The sequence below is a fragment of the Cucurbita maxima genome, unplaced genomic scaffold (genome assembly GCF_002738345.1).
Source record: "Cucurbita maxima cultivar Rimu unplaced genomic scaffold, Cmax_1.0 Cma_Scf00026, whole genome shotgun sequence".
Taxonomy (NCBI): Eukaryota; Viridiplantae; Streptophyta; class Magnoliopsida; order Cucurbitales; family Cucurbitaceae; genus Cucurbita; species Cucurbita maxima.
The window spans coordinates 2,239,371-2,254,178 of NW_019272042.1; the positions used below are offsets into that span (position 1 = coordinate 2,239,371).

Sequence of the window (14,808 nt, forward strand, 5' to 3'; positions counted from 1 at the left end):
ACTCATTTATTCCTTCATTTTAATAAATAAAAAAACTATAATACAAAAAAATCGATTCAAAATCAAATATGGTACAAAATTAAATTAGAGTATGAATAACGAAAAATATATTAATAAGTCACGACACATCACTAACATCTGTTACAAATGTCAGTCTTTCTCTTTGAAACAACCTCATAAACACGAGCATATACAACTCGAGAGAAAATTTGGATCAAGGGCTGAGAAGTACAACTCGTATCAAACTTATGAAAGAATACTTGCTGTCCACCTTCCGAACAAAGTTCACTGAAAGTCTTTCGGGGATTACCTGTTTTGGAGGGACCCACCATTGTATTTTTAAGGGAGGGTATGAAATAGCGGAATGCCACGACTTCTGTGAGTGTTTTGTACAACACGGTCGAGTATGTCACCAATATAAACGAGGTACACAAGAAAGATGGGAACGGTCTTGATTTAATGCCAACCTAAAAGTGATTCGCTAAGTCGGGTAGTGACGGCTTATTGAACTATTTTATTTACGAAATGGTCCCTGCCATTTGGGTTACTTTCCAAATTTGAAAAATAGCAGGGACCATTTCGTAAATAAAATAGTTCAAAATTTTAATGGGCGGGCTGTTCTAAGCTCATCGTGTAATCAATTTCATTTTCTGTTCCACTCTTCCACTCCACTGAGAAGTTCGAGCTTCGTCTTGCGTTCAAATGTTCACTGAATCCTCACCTTGAATTTCAATTTCGTTCGATCGGAACTCGAGAGCTCAACAATGTCGAAACATGTAGCTGTTTCAAAGAATCCTCAACCAGAGGCCGACGAGAATGAACTCGGAACTTCGCCCAGTGCACTTCATTTTCCACCTCCTAGAACACCTTTCAATATCATTGCAGATCCAGCTCAGTTCCAGAAAGAATTTCATGATTCTGTGTTTGATTCAAACTTCAAGCTCCAATCCACCAAAGCCGATTGGTTTTCTGATAGAAAATCTGATGTTTCGCTTAAGGTTAATTGGAAAGCAAGTACCAACAATGGCACACCAAGGTTTTCAGCTCAAGGTCGGAGGGTCAGCTCTGAGCCTAGCTCAACTCAGAGTACTCCTGCAAAGAGTTCTTCGAGAGTTTCGTTTGGTGGAGTCGCTACTGGTAGTAAAGCTCCTCAGCTCGCCGATGGCAGGGCAGGAAGTTCCTCAAGGCTTTTCAGAAGGATAGCGATTCCGGATACAGAGTTACCGGTCGACGTTCCACATTTCGACCTTGAGGAAGATCCATCTTTCTGGAAGGATCACAACGTGCAGGTTAGTTTGTGCTCTGTCTCTCCTTCATTTTGGTTAGGGTAGCTTCGTGGATGTGAATCATGGGATGTATGATTATTCTGTACAGGTAATGATACGTATTCGACCTCTGAATACTACGGAGAGAGACTCTCAAGGTTATGGTCGATGCTTGCGACAGGAATCCGCAAAAACTCTGGTGTGGCTTGGTCACCCCGAAACCAGATTCACCTTCGATCATATAGCTTGCGAAACAATATCGCAGGTGCAATTTTCTCTCTCTCTTTCTCTGGTTTTCTTGTTTGTTTTCGTTGAATTGTGCCTCTTCTGGAGAAATTTATTGTTGTAGCTTCTGCCCTGATATGGCCTTGAACTCAATTTATTCTGGGTTTCGTCGAATTCATCTGTTCTCGGAAAGAAAATTAGTGTAGTATAGTTCTGAAGTCCAAAGATACCTTCATGTCGGCCTCACTTCTTCCTGCTATGAAATTTAGGAGAACCTTTTCAAGGTTGCTGGACAGCCAATGGTGGAGAATTGTTTGTCTGGTTATAATAGCTGTATGTTTGCTTATGGCCAGGTACTTCAGCTGCAATATTCATTTTTTAGTTTTTGCAGGATCTTGGGTTTTATGTCTTTATGTGTTCATGTTTTTGGTCCCTGCAGACTGGTAGTGGCAAAACATATACCATGATGGGTGGAATATACGAGGTGGAGGGCAAGCTCAACGAAGATTGTGGACTAACATTACGCATTTTTGAGCATTTGTTTACAAGAATTGGAATGGTTGGAAACTTAATGCCCTATGCTTTTAATTGATACGATCATTTGCATGTAATAATGCATCTCCTGAGTTATTTTGTTCTTTACTGGGTTTCTTATGACAAACTATTTGAGCAGGAGGAAAAGTGCAAACAGGACGTCAAATTGAAGTATAGCTGCAAATGTTCCTTTCTAGAAATTTACAATGAGCAAATAACTGACCTCCTGGAACCTTCATCAACTAATTTGCAAGTAATTCTAAGCTTTATAAGAATATTTTGCTCTGTGTTTTACTCTCCACTTTCCCCGACCATTGCGTAAAGTAAATTTTCTCATTGTAGATCAGAGAAGACTCGAAGAAAGGAGTATACGTAGATAATCTCACAGAACACAGTGTCTCATCTTTAAATGATGTTGTCGAGCTTCTCTTACAGGTTTCTCTACCTTGAGATTTTGCATTCAACTGGCACATTTTTAAAATTTTTTTTGGATTGCCACACAATCAAGATCTTTCCATTTCATACTCAGGGTGTGGCAAATAGAAAGATGGCTGCCACATATATGAACAGTGAGAGTAGCCGCTCCCACAGTGTTCTTACTTGTATAATTGAAAGTCATTGGGAGAAAGATTCCAAAACTCACTTTAGATTTGCGAGGTTAAATTTAGTGGACCTGGCTGGTTCTGAAAGGTAAACTGTTTCATGCACGGGATGCCTAGTAACCTTTTTTCATTGCCTTAACTTCTTGTACTTAATTGGCTAACTTCATTGATTGATCAGGCAGAAAAGTTCTGGTGCAGAGGGGGATCGCCTGAAAGAAGCTGCAAATATAAACAAGTCATTATCAACTCTTGGGTAATTAAAGCAAAGAGCTGTTTCTTGTCAGAGAACCTAATGCGTTTCCTCGGATACTTATTTTTACATATTCATTATGTGTCCTTTTGTTCTCATCTATATTTAAGCATTTAAGATAATTTTTAAACTGCACATTATTTTGTTTGAATACGTTTCACCTTCTGAAATCTGTATTAAACAAAGTAATGTGATATTCAAAACTGTTTTTCCAGTAGAAATGGAACTTGAGGTAAAGCTTTTATATGTTGTCTATCATTCATGTTATTTGTTAGGGAGTGCTTTTACCTGGGTTGCCTCTGAGTCTAACTAACAATAATTTACATGAGAATTACATTATTGCTTGTCCTTTTAAAGGCCATACTAGTTTCGCAAGATTTTCTTTTTCATCTTGCAAATTTTCTTGATTGATTGTTTTGCTTTTTTCTTTTGTTTTCCTACAAATAGTGGTAAACTCTTCGTTCTTATTCAAATCTAGCATATTAAAAGCAGTGACCATAGTGTTGAGAAAAATGTAAAATGCAAATTCACCCTGGGTATCTGGCAAGTTCTTTTGAGGTTCTCTATTTTAATAATAGACCATCCAATGCTGGTTTTGTTGTATTTCTTCTTTACTTGTTGCCGTGTTTCTATTTTGCAAAAGAAAGATTATCGAGTATAGAGATTTTTGTTTTTTGCATCTGAATGATAATAGGTTATTTCCAAAGGAATTACATGACAGAACCTATAAATTCTTTTGCTGCCTGAATAGTCAACTGTCTTGTTGTGGAATAGATTTTTCTCGGAAGAATTTTTCCAGAAGTTATAATATAGCAGTTATATGCAACTATTTGATTCAATTGTTTTTTAGTTGCTTAGCCCGTCTTTCTGCTCTATGTTGTAGCTTGGTGATTATGTCATTAGTGGATTTGGCTCATGGGAAGCCTAGACATATTCCGTACAGAGATTCAAGGTTGACATTCCTACTTCAGGTTCTTTCTTAAAACGCTTTCAATCTAAATATGATATCATCAACATATTGATCATTTGGTTCCTCTGAGTCGGGAAATATCTGAGCGGCACATTTGGATACAGGATTCTTTGGGTGGAAACTCAAAAACAACTGTTATTGCTAATGTCAGCCCATCATTTTGGTCAGTGTTAATCTTTGTCTGAAAATAAATAGTCCTGTGCTTGGTATTTTCTGTTTTTTTCATGATCCTAATTTATACATTATTTCTACAGCTCAGCCAATGAAACAGGAAGCACTCTTAAATTTGCACAGCGTGCCAAGCAGATTCAGAATAATGTACTCAATATTTTGCCAACAAGCACACACACAGACACAACATATTTATTCCAATGACACTACAATTTATTAAGAGCTATCCTTCGGCCCTTTTTCTTGTTGTAGGCAAAAGTTAACGAGTGTGCTTCAGGTGATGAAACTGCACTCCAAAGGCAAATCTTACACTTGAAGGTTTGAACTAAAGCTGTAGATTTGTAACAGTTGTACTGTAAACGTACTTGTCAGTAGAGCTAATGCATTTTGGAAATGCACAGGGTCAGTTGTCCTTTCTACTGAAGCACAGTAATTTTCCAAGGTCTATACTGAGTAGCGTTCCAAGACTTGAAGAGTCTGGAGTAAGTTCTCTGTTTGAAGGCTACGAAGCATTAGGAGGTAGAATGCAAACCGAAAATCCTAAGGTATTGAATTATTTATCAAAAACATGGAAAAACACTTTTCCAAGTATCAGACGTCATCTTCATTTTTAGTTGGTGATGCAGTCACCAAATATTGATACTTAGATATATACAACAGAAATTCATGGAGGCTTCCTTAATTGGTGCATTAAGGAGGGAAGAGGCGGCAAATACTACAATTCAAAAGCTCGAGTTTGAATTTGAACACATGAAGCGCTTGGTATGACTCATTTTAATCTTGATTAGAAAAATGAGTCTTGATTAATAGAAACTATTATATGATGTGTCGATCAATTTTGTAGCTATGACATTTCATGCAGGCTTTCCAACTAGAGGAGGATGGTCAACATACTAAAATGTTGCTGAAGTTTCGTGAGGAGAAAATCAGGCAACTTGAATTGTTTATAGGTGGGATGCTGTCCGCTGACGAATATCTTTTGGAGGAAAACAAGGCCTTAGCAGTAGAGATTAAGATGCTTCAAGCAAAGATTAACAGAAATCCAGAATTGACAAGAGTCTCTTTAGAGAATGCTAAACTCACTGAGCAACTTCAAGTGTAATAATATGCTATCTTATTGAATTAAAGGATTATTTTCATTTTGTTACCCAATAAATCTTCTTGTTTAAATATTGCATCAGGTATCAAAATTTTTATGAGCTTGGAGAGCGTGAAGCATTGCTAACTGAAGTTGCAGAATTACGCAACGAGGTTTTGGAATATTTGATAAATTTTCTTGTCCATGTTTCTTCTCTTTTCTATTTATGGCAGCACAGCTACTCGATTAATCATGTGGCAGCTATTTAAAATATTTTCATCATACAGCTTCTTGTTGCTCTGGGAAAAAACTCAACCATATCTGAACGAGATAAATATCAGGTTCTTGGGTACTTACTAATTAGCTTTAAGGTTTATAATCAAATGAAAAACATCTGACAAAATTTATGTTGCCTGTAGCTAGTTGTATATCTATTTGAGAAGTTTATTTGTATGATGTTTTTTTTTCCATGACAATACGCAAAATTTATGTTTCTTTTGCAGGATGAAACAATGTCCATCAAGAGTTATACCCAAGATGACACGCTATCTCATATTACAGGAAGTGACGAGAACTTGGAAAATGCAATAGGTCAAGGTTCAGATAATGAATTCAACGCAAAGCCCATATGTTCTCAGAGAGATCTGATCGATGCAAAAATATTGGCTCAAACAATGGATTCAGAGAACAATATGCAAGGTCAGAATCATGGATGCAAGCAGGTCAAACACTGCATGGTGGAAAGCTTATTTAAAAAATGTCAAAACGAAGGGGATGTGATGAACCAACATCAAGCTGTTTACAACAAAACTTTGCAAGTAAAGTTGGAAAACTTGACTAGGGAACTTGAGGAGGTTAGATTATCTAACATTCAGTACCAAGACAACCAGAACCAGCAGAAACAAATTGAAGATGTTCGTCAACAGGTTGAGATGGAGACAGCCAGCACAATTATTCAATTACAGGAAGAGGTTGAAACCCTTCAGGTAGAATTTAATGATAGGCTACATGGCTTAGCCCAGGAAAATATACGACTAAAAGATGCATTGTCTGCAAAAAATGAGGAGATGAGGATGCTAAGTATTGACTGGGAAGCAGCAATGATAGAACTAACAAATTTCCTTCTCGATAGTTCTAGATCTATCAGGGATGCACATAGGCAGATAGAAGGTATCGCTAATTTGTTTCCTACAGTAAATGTTGGAATTGGCGAACAAGTGCAGCAAGCCATTGAAGTTTGTATCGAAAAAGAAGAAACAATTCTATTATTGCATAAAAGTCTGGAAGATGCACGACTAATGGTGAAAGAAATGGAGCTGAAGTTAGAGTCACTGAAGGAAGCAGCACTCGCCTTAAATGCATCACAACAAATGCATAATAATGGATGTGTTGCCGAGGCTAAACAGTTGAGCACTCAGATGACTGACGAGAACATCACGATGGAGTTTCTATTCAAAAGACTAGTTAAGAATGATCAGTTAATTGGGGTAGAAAAATCTGCTGATGCGGCAGCCGTTGCAGTAGAATGGTTATCCAATCCTCAGGAGCTGGCTTTCTGTAATAACATTGAGAGAGAGATGCCCATCTCAAAGTTGGATGTTTCATCTCAACGAAGCAGTCATATCTTTGATGATGTAATGGCCAATACAAGTGTATTACTGCTGGAAGAACCAGATACAGAACACAATTTGATATGGTTAGGTTTAACGGAGTTAAAGAACATAACTAGTGGCATTCATGCAGACATGGAAATGCATATTTCAGCTCTCCATATCTACATTCAAGAACTGTATTCTGGATATCAAAAGTTAGTCCAGGACATGATGGGAGAAATTCGTGAATTGAGGTTAAAAGCCAAGACAACAAATGAAAATTGTAAAAGTCTCCAATTCTTCAAAGATAAAGTTGCATCAGCACACAAATACCGGAACATTGAAAACCAAAATAGTATTTTGGATCAAATAAAGGCTAAAATATATGAAGCAAAGAACAGACTAAATATTCTTGAAGATTCTATTGATAGAAATATAGCTGGTTGTGGAGACCAGTTTATAGATCAATATCCAGTCATAGAAGATGGCTGGAGTTCCGATTGTTCTACTTCAAGCTCTGACATTTCAACTGAGAGTGTTGCTTCAAGAGGGAAAGTTGTGGACTACATGAATGGTGACATAGAAACCTCAACTTGTTTGAGAAAGGAACTGTTTATGACCTATGATGCTATCCATAAACTATGCATGAAAATAGATACGCTCCTAATGCATGATATAGGTTGTGATTCTTCGTCAGAAGGTACAGTTTTCTTATACAATTTATTTCGTAGGTAACTGTATTAGGCAATAGCTGGAAGTAAAATCTGATTAGCAATGGTCTAAAAATTGATAACAGAAATGGACCAGGGAAAAACTCCCTCCAAATCGAGGATGGAAAAAGCTGAAGCAGGTTGCAATAACACCAGCAAGGTATAATGTATGGTCGATAATAAATTCAAATTTTATGCATGGCATATAACGAAACAACGTTTTCTTTTGTTAATCTTCACATATTGATCTTGAGGGAGATTGTCAAGCTTCATCTTTCTGATGCTTTATGGCATTGCAGGTAATTTTGGTTGAGGAAATTAAGCAGGATGATGGATTCTTAACCAAATTTGAAGAAGCTCAAGCTGCAATAAAAGAAGCTGATACTATGTTAAATGCATTGTTGAGAGCCAATGCAAATGCAAAGCAACAAACCGGTATATTTAAGCAAGCTGGTGAGCAGTTACAGATTGAAAGAGACAACTTGATTGAAGAAGTTGGACAGCTCAAGTCTTTAATGCATATGAAAGATGCAGATAATAAATTGCTGCACGAACAAGTTGGGTTTAATTTGGAAGAGGTTGCAAACTCAGTATCCTCTCTTGAATGTTGTATTTCACAAACACAAAGGGAGGTGGATGAGAAGTTTGGCATAATATGTTGTGATGTCATATCCTTTAGAGACGAGATGGTTAAATCTATTAGTAACTGGAAATCCATTATGGAGGATGTTTTCTTGGAAATAATGGGAAGAGAGTTTACTTCATTTGTACTCCATCAGTGCTATGTGAAAGAAATTTGTTGGCAATTTGCACACTTTAAGATAGAGCCTGCCTTTCAACTTCTTAGACAGAAAAGGTGTATGGAATCAAACAAGACTTCAGGATCTACTTTCCTTGCTGATAAGGACGATATGATGTCAATTAATAAGATTGACAGAGGAAGAAGCGAACTGATCACAGGTTTGGAAGAGACAGATGGAGGGTTCTCCTTTGATGACATTTTGTATGAGAATTTGGCACTCAAGAAGGAATTGAAGAGGAAGGAGGTTTTATTAGAAGGCTTACTTTTTGACTTTAGATTGCTGCAAGAATCAACCTCAAAAACAAAGGATAAGAAAGATGAGACTGATTATTGTCGGAGTCAGCTCCAGCATGAATTGGAGATTTTAGCAAGTCAGCTTGATCATGTGCTAGTTCAGCGAAGAAAGCTTGAGGGGCTTCTGACTGATACTGAAAAGGCTTTGTTCTTATCTAATTCCAAGCTTGAGAAGGCAAAAGAAACAATGATTTCAATTTCAGAACATAATGCACAGTTGAAGAAGCAGGTAGAAGATCTCTATCTCAAGAAATCTGAGGCTGAAAAACAATGGGAAGAGCAGCAGGATGTAGTTAATAGGCTAGAGGATGAAATAATCCGTCTTACTTCAGTGGAAAAGAAATCACTTCTATCAGTTGAAGATATTGAGAACGAATTGAGTAGGGTCGTTAGTGAGAGAGACCAACTCCATGAACAAGTCTGCTTTTTGACTGACAAGCTTGACATAGCCTATGCATTGGCCGATGAAAAGGAAGCTGTTGTTACTGAAGCACGCCAGGTTTTACCTTAGAATTTTTATGGTTCCTTCTAATACTAGAGTTGAGGTTTGATCTTAGGTATGTTCTTCTTATGAGTTCCATTACTAATTTCAGGAATCTGAGGCCAGTAAATTGTATGCTGAACAGAAGGAAGAGGAGGTAAAGATTTTAGAGCACTCTGTTGAAGAGCTTGAGAGTACCATAAATATGTTGGAAACAAAGGTCAATCCATGGCTTCCTTGAAAAATCTATGCCTCATTTCTACTTTAACTGATCACTTGACATCAGAGTAGTTTATTCTCTACCATTTCTCTTCACAGGTACAAGAGATGGATGAGGAGGTTGAGAAAAATCGTACATTAAGAGAATCACTAGAATTGGAGAAACAAATCTTCAGACAGAGATTATTAGCTGTAGAAAATTTCTCTGAAGTTGACTCTGGAGATGAAATTGTTGAGCATGCTGAAGAGCAGCCCAGGTTCAAGAGTCTTTTTGTTTATTTAATATGAATTATTATGATATCACTTGTTGTTTGCTAAAGAGATAAAGAAAATCAAGTACAGGCGACCGGGTGGTGTGCTTGTAGAACTGCTTGAGGCACGAAGTAGAATAAAAATTCTTGAAGAGGAAAGGGCAGAACAAGACAAAGAGGTCGGTTTAACCACTAAAATATTTTACATCATTTCTTAGGATAAATTATTGTCTGTCTTGTGCATGTCATGGTAAATCAGATTTAATTGATTTATTCATTGATGGAAGTTTGGCTTCTTTTATTTGAAGATCAAACGGCACAAAGAATACATCTCCGAGCTTGTATTGCATGCTGATGCCCAGGCAATGAAATACCAACAGAAGGTAAGAAAAAAAGAGAAATTTAATTCAAGTGTGCATCTTTAATAACTTGTATAAGAAAGAAAAGTTATTATTGCTGCACACTTGAATATGGATTTTGCACCAGGTTATGTATGCAGATCTGCTTTATTTTTGTTAATGCAAAAAACATGAAACGTAAGAACAAGGTTACCAATCAATTTAATGTCCTGATGATGAAGGATTTGTTTGACGCTCTTGGCTTGTATGAGTTTTATAATTTATGACAACCAGTCAAGTTGGTAGCCTACTAGTGTTGGTGCAGTATCCCAACTCTTATGCCATCTTAACATGTTTATTGTTGAGCCAACTTTGGAAATTTCATGCACTCTGGTAGTGGTAATTAGGTTATACATTTCTTTATTTGTTATTTCTAATCACAATTCCATCCATATCCTATGTGGGCAGTACACAAATCTGGAAGTAATGGTTCGGGATGCAAGCAAAGATCATTCAAATCTAATGACTGCACCAACATTAGATAAAGTTGACAAAAGTTCAGCTAGACCAAGGGGTTCGAGCTCACCATTCAGATGCATTTCAAACTTGGTGCATCAGATGAACGTGGAGAAGGAGCATGAGCTGTCAACAGCAAGGCTTCGTATAGAGGAGCTTGAGGGACTGGCAACTAGTCGGCAGAAAGAGGTATATATAATGGCTCAATAACTGAATGATTTATCTGCAATCTGCAATCCTCGTGAAAGATTGAAGTAAGGTACATTTATCTGAACTCAATGTACGACGTTATGCTGTTCCAGATATGCATACTGAATGCTAGGCTGGCAGCAGCGGAAAGTATGACTCATGATGTTATTCGAGATTTACTTGGTGTCAAATTGGACTTGACTAAATATGCTGTAAGTTTTTTACTTTTTTTTTTTTTTTTATTAACAAAAATTTCACTTTGTTTGCGACTTCAAATATTATGCCAGCATGTAATTAGTGACAATTTTTGCTCTTGAACAACATAGAACATTTTAGACCAATACGAAGTTCAGAAAATGGTTACGGAGGCTCATCTACTGTCACAACAATTCCGGGAAAAGGTAGAAATTGGAAAAGGGTATAGTTCTCATTAGCTAATTTTGATTATGTCCTGTTGGGCTGACATTAATTTTTCTTGTAGGAACAAGAGGTTCATGACTTGAGGACACAAATTAATGATTTAAATGAGGAAAGAGAATGGTGAGAACTTTTCCAAATGCTGTAATTTAGGTTTCTCCAATATGTCTCTAGCTACATATTGTTTCCTTATTCGAGTCCCTTTCTCTAATAGGGGCTTCCTTTTGTGGGGCTTGGTTTTTTGAATTCCCTTGTCTTCTTTCATTTTTTTTCAATGAAATTTAGCTTTTCGTAAAAAAAATGTTTACTTAGCTTAAAATTGAAAGTTGATAATTTGTTAGATGTTTAAACCCCCAATAGAAAATACTTATGTTAGAAAGGGGTAAAAGTGAAAGTACCCCTCTTTACGTGTAGCATGTAAGTCTTTGTACTTAAACCTGTGGGATTCTGGGAGTACAGGGTATGTATGTTTTGGGTATTAAGATAGACCATCCTAGAAGGAAAGAAACCACCATCTCGAGCTGGTGGAGTGTCTTATACTTGCATCTATTGGCTGTCCGTAATGTATCTTTCAAGTAATATCCTAACATACTTGTATTGCTACCTAATAATTGAAGAATAAAATGTGTTTGTTTTTAATGTATTACAGCCTTCACTCAAAACCTTGTGGGTGAAGTTTCCAGTTTGTTGTTGTTTTGTTTTGCAATCAATGATAAACTAATAGTAAATAATGGGTGCATTGGGTTCTCTGAGTCGTAGTTCCTAATTTGAGAAGACTACAGATCGAGGATAGAACCTGATACTCACGTATAGTATCGCACGTTGTTAGCTATCTTCTGTCAGCGTCATGTCTCCATCATGCATGCTTGAATTTGCTTTTCTGCCTATCTTAACATTGCGGTGGTTTCCGTAGTTACAAATCTATACTAAGCAAGAAGGAAGCTGAAGCACTCGCTACTCAAATAGCTTGTGAGAAACTACGAGAGCGGGATCACTTGCTTTCTGTACAGAATGGGATACTGAAGGTAAGCACGAGCTATTTACGCATATTTTTATTTTTAGTATAATGCAGTATGTCTCTGTTGAGGATGGTTGGGAGGAGTCCCACGTTGACTAATTTAGTGAATGTTCATGAGTTTATAAGTAAAGAATACATCTCTATTGCTACGAGACCTTTTGAGAAAGTTCAAAGTAAAGTCATGAGAGCTTATACTCAAAGTGGACAATATCTTACCATCGTGGTATGCCAAGTATGGTGGAATAATTATCCACATTAGACCCCTTCCCCCTATAGAGTGTTTTCTTAACTCTTTGGAAGGTGAAAATTCCAAAAAATACTCAACACCTTATAGCAATGCTTCTGTCATTTCTTATGTAATTCTTTATGCATTTACTTTATCTCCAGTATATTCTGTTACACTTCACATATACATGATATAATACGGACTTAACTCTGTCGAGCTGAGGTTTTTTCCACTTTTTAAGCTTTTCTCTTGTTGCAAAATTGTTCTTATTCCACTGCCGTTCTGGATTAGATGGAAAACAAAAATCTAAAGAGGAAGATTGTTGAGCTGGATGGAAAGACGAACACACTTCATCAAACACGAAGTAGCCAACAGGAAAGACATGCATTTTTAAACAAGGTAGGGTTCAAATCACCAGAATTATTGTACTCTATGATATGACAAGCCCTTGCTGAGAATCTGATTTTTAATAAATTAGGTGCAGGATGATGAGTTAACCAAGAGGTTGGCTCACTCAAAAATGCTTCTCTCCCGCGTGAATGATGAAATCGCTCGTTTCCGTATTCCTAATGGCAGTTCTTCACATCACCGAAGTGGAGGCTCTGGGAAAGAGATATCTCATGGGTGATCCATTTGGAGTATAAAGGTACCATTTCATTGTTCATCGGTATTCTTATGCTTTTTTTTGCTATTAAAATTTTAATTTTCTTCCAGCTGGTTATTCCAATGAGTCAATCTATTAGATATAAAATTAAAATTTGTGGCTGGATAGAACACTAAGGTCTTTGGTTATTATTTTTTTTTTAATCTAGTTTATAAAAATTACTTCCATTTTGTAGTTTTTTGTTTTCTTACCTCGAGATATCTTCAAAATCTAAACTTATTTTAAAAAAATTTCTATGATTTTTTTTGGTTGGTTGATTGGTTAGAAATTGACTAAGAATACAATTGTTTTTTTTTTTTTTTTTACAAAAGACAATGGTAATAAGACAAACTCTTTTGGTATTTTCAAAAATTCAAAACCAAATAGTTATTAGATGAGGTATTCGGTAAACAAAAATAAAAGTTGAGGGATTCTGTAAACAAGATCAAAAGTTAATGAATGTATTACACATTTTTTAAGTTTAGAGATTTATTAAACCGTTTATAAATCTATTAGACTTATTAAACACAAACATAGAAGTTTATGAGCTGAGCTTATAATTTAACCTATATTTCGTACAATATTTAGTTAACGATACACATTTATCCAGATAACAAGAGACATAAGGCTTGCTTTGGTCTGGTTGGTACACATAGTCAGTACCAATGATGATACACTTTGTAAATGGTAGCTCAAAGTTCCATGTTCCTGTTTGCAAGTTTGCCTAATGTTGTTCTACAGCGGCGAGGCCAGGCCAACAGTGCTTCAAATCCAACAGAAATAGGAAAGCCTGGCACTGCAGATTTCAAGTAAGCCTTACATTTTGGGAGTTTAATTCGATTGTCATCTCAATAAATGCATTATTTGAACTTCAGTTCAGTTCTTGGTTGAACATTTTCATGTATTCAATTGATTGAGTTAAAATGAGTTCAACAAATATATTGTTTTTTTTTTAAAAAAAACTCGTTTTAGATTCTGTGATTTAAATAGTGAGAGTTGGAATGATGTTTTCATATTTTTAGTGTATTTAGATGTTGAATTTGAAATGATAAATTATGGTAGGAAGATAAAAATTTTCATAGATATAGTATTTTATGTTATTAATTTATTTGTTTTTTTATAAATTAAGAATTAAAATATGTATAATGTAGTATATTGTAAATTATAGAATATTGTAAAACAATAATTATACCAAAATTTTAACTTAGAACATAGTTCATAAATTAGTTGATAATAAATGAAATTCGACCAAATATTTAAGACTAAATTAATAAAAATAATATCAAATTTTTAAAAAAGTTTAAAAATTATTGGAAACTATTAATATTTTATTTCAAAAATTTAATTAATTCATTTCAACTTTTTTGAAAAGTACTATTTTAAAAAAATATTCATAAAGTCTAAAAGTTTAAAAAAATTGCATTAACACATTTATTAAAAAAAAAAAAAAATCATATTATCAGAATAAAATCTGTCTATCGTTCCCTTCTTTAAAATTTAGGAATATTTTTAAAATTATTTTTTTAATTTTCTTTTATAAAAAAATGTAAAAGTATTTTGAAGTTTTTAAATTAAAAACATTAATGAAACTTTCAAAACAGTCCCAAACTAGCAGGCCGTAGTAGAACTTTTCATAGAACTTTTGGTTGACAAAGATATGACTCAGTTAGAAACAGAATGTGTGATGTCTCACATTGGTTAGGGAGGAGAATAAATCACCATTTATAAGGGTGTAAAAACTTTCTTATAGTAGACGCGTTTTAAAGCCTTGAGGAGAAATCCAAAGAGAATAATATCTGCTAGCGGTGGATTTGGGGCGTTTCTTCCATAACGCCATAAACTACAACTTTTTCTCAAAAACCATATGAGAGGTTGGTCTGGATTGGATGTTCCTAAGACATCATAATCTTATAAATTTAAGCTACATATAATTCCTTTTGTGTATAGCCCTTTCGAAATGATCCGTACCTCTCTCTGCTTCTCTCGATTACAAAAAAAAAAAAAAAAAAAAAAAAAA

General features: G+C 35.5%; 1 protein-coding gene across 2 annotated transcripts; it reads left to right on the forward strand.

The window, feature by feature from the left end:
• Positions 1–642: 642 nt before the first annotated feature.
• Positions 643–13,806, forward strand: LOC111499202 (kinesin-like protein KIN-12C). 2 transcript variants are annotated; one of them, XM_023150715.1, is made up of 32 exons: positions 643–1,289; positions 1,375–1,530; positions 1,760–1,843; positions 1,930–2,049; positions 2,164–2,277; positions 2,367–2,459; positions 2,554–2,714; positions 2,805–2,879; positions 3,760–3,847; positions 3,951–4,009; positions 4,101–4,164; positions 4,270–4,335; positions 4,419–4,562; positions 4,678–4,779; positions 4,880–5,115; positions 5,199–5,268; positions 5,383–5,436; positions 5,599–7,387; positions 7,484–7,557; positions 7,697–8,992; positions 9,087–9,194; positions 9,293–9,450; positions 9,536–9,623; positions 9,753–9,827; positions 10,251–10,487; positions 10,601–10,699; positions 10,814–10,888; positions 10,969–11,027; positions 11,818–11,929; positions 12,440–12,547; positions 12,627–12,794; positions 13,402–13,806. In XM_023150715.1, the coding sequence occupies exons 1-31, from the start codon at positions 765–767 to the stop codon at positions 12,774–12,776; spliced, it is 6,639 nt and encodes a 2,212-aa protein (XP_023006483.1). In that variant the 5' UTR covers positions 643–764; the 3' UTR covers positions 12,777–12,794; positions 13,402–13,806. The 2 variants fall into 2 exon arrangements, with proteins under 2 accessions (XP_023006483.1, XP_023006484.1); XM_023150716.1 differs by having other exon boundaries at positions 765–1,289; positions 12,633–12,794.
• The last annotated feature ends 1,002 nt before the right edge of the window (positions 13,807–14,808 follow it).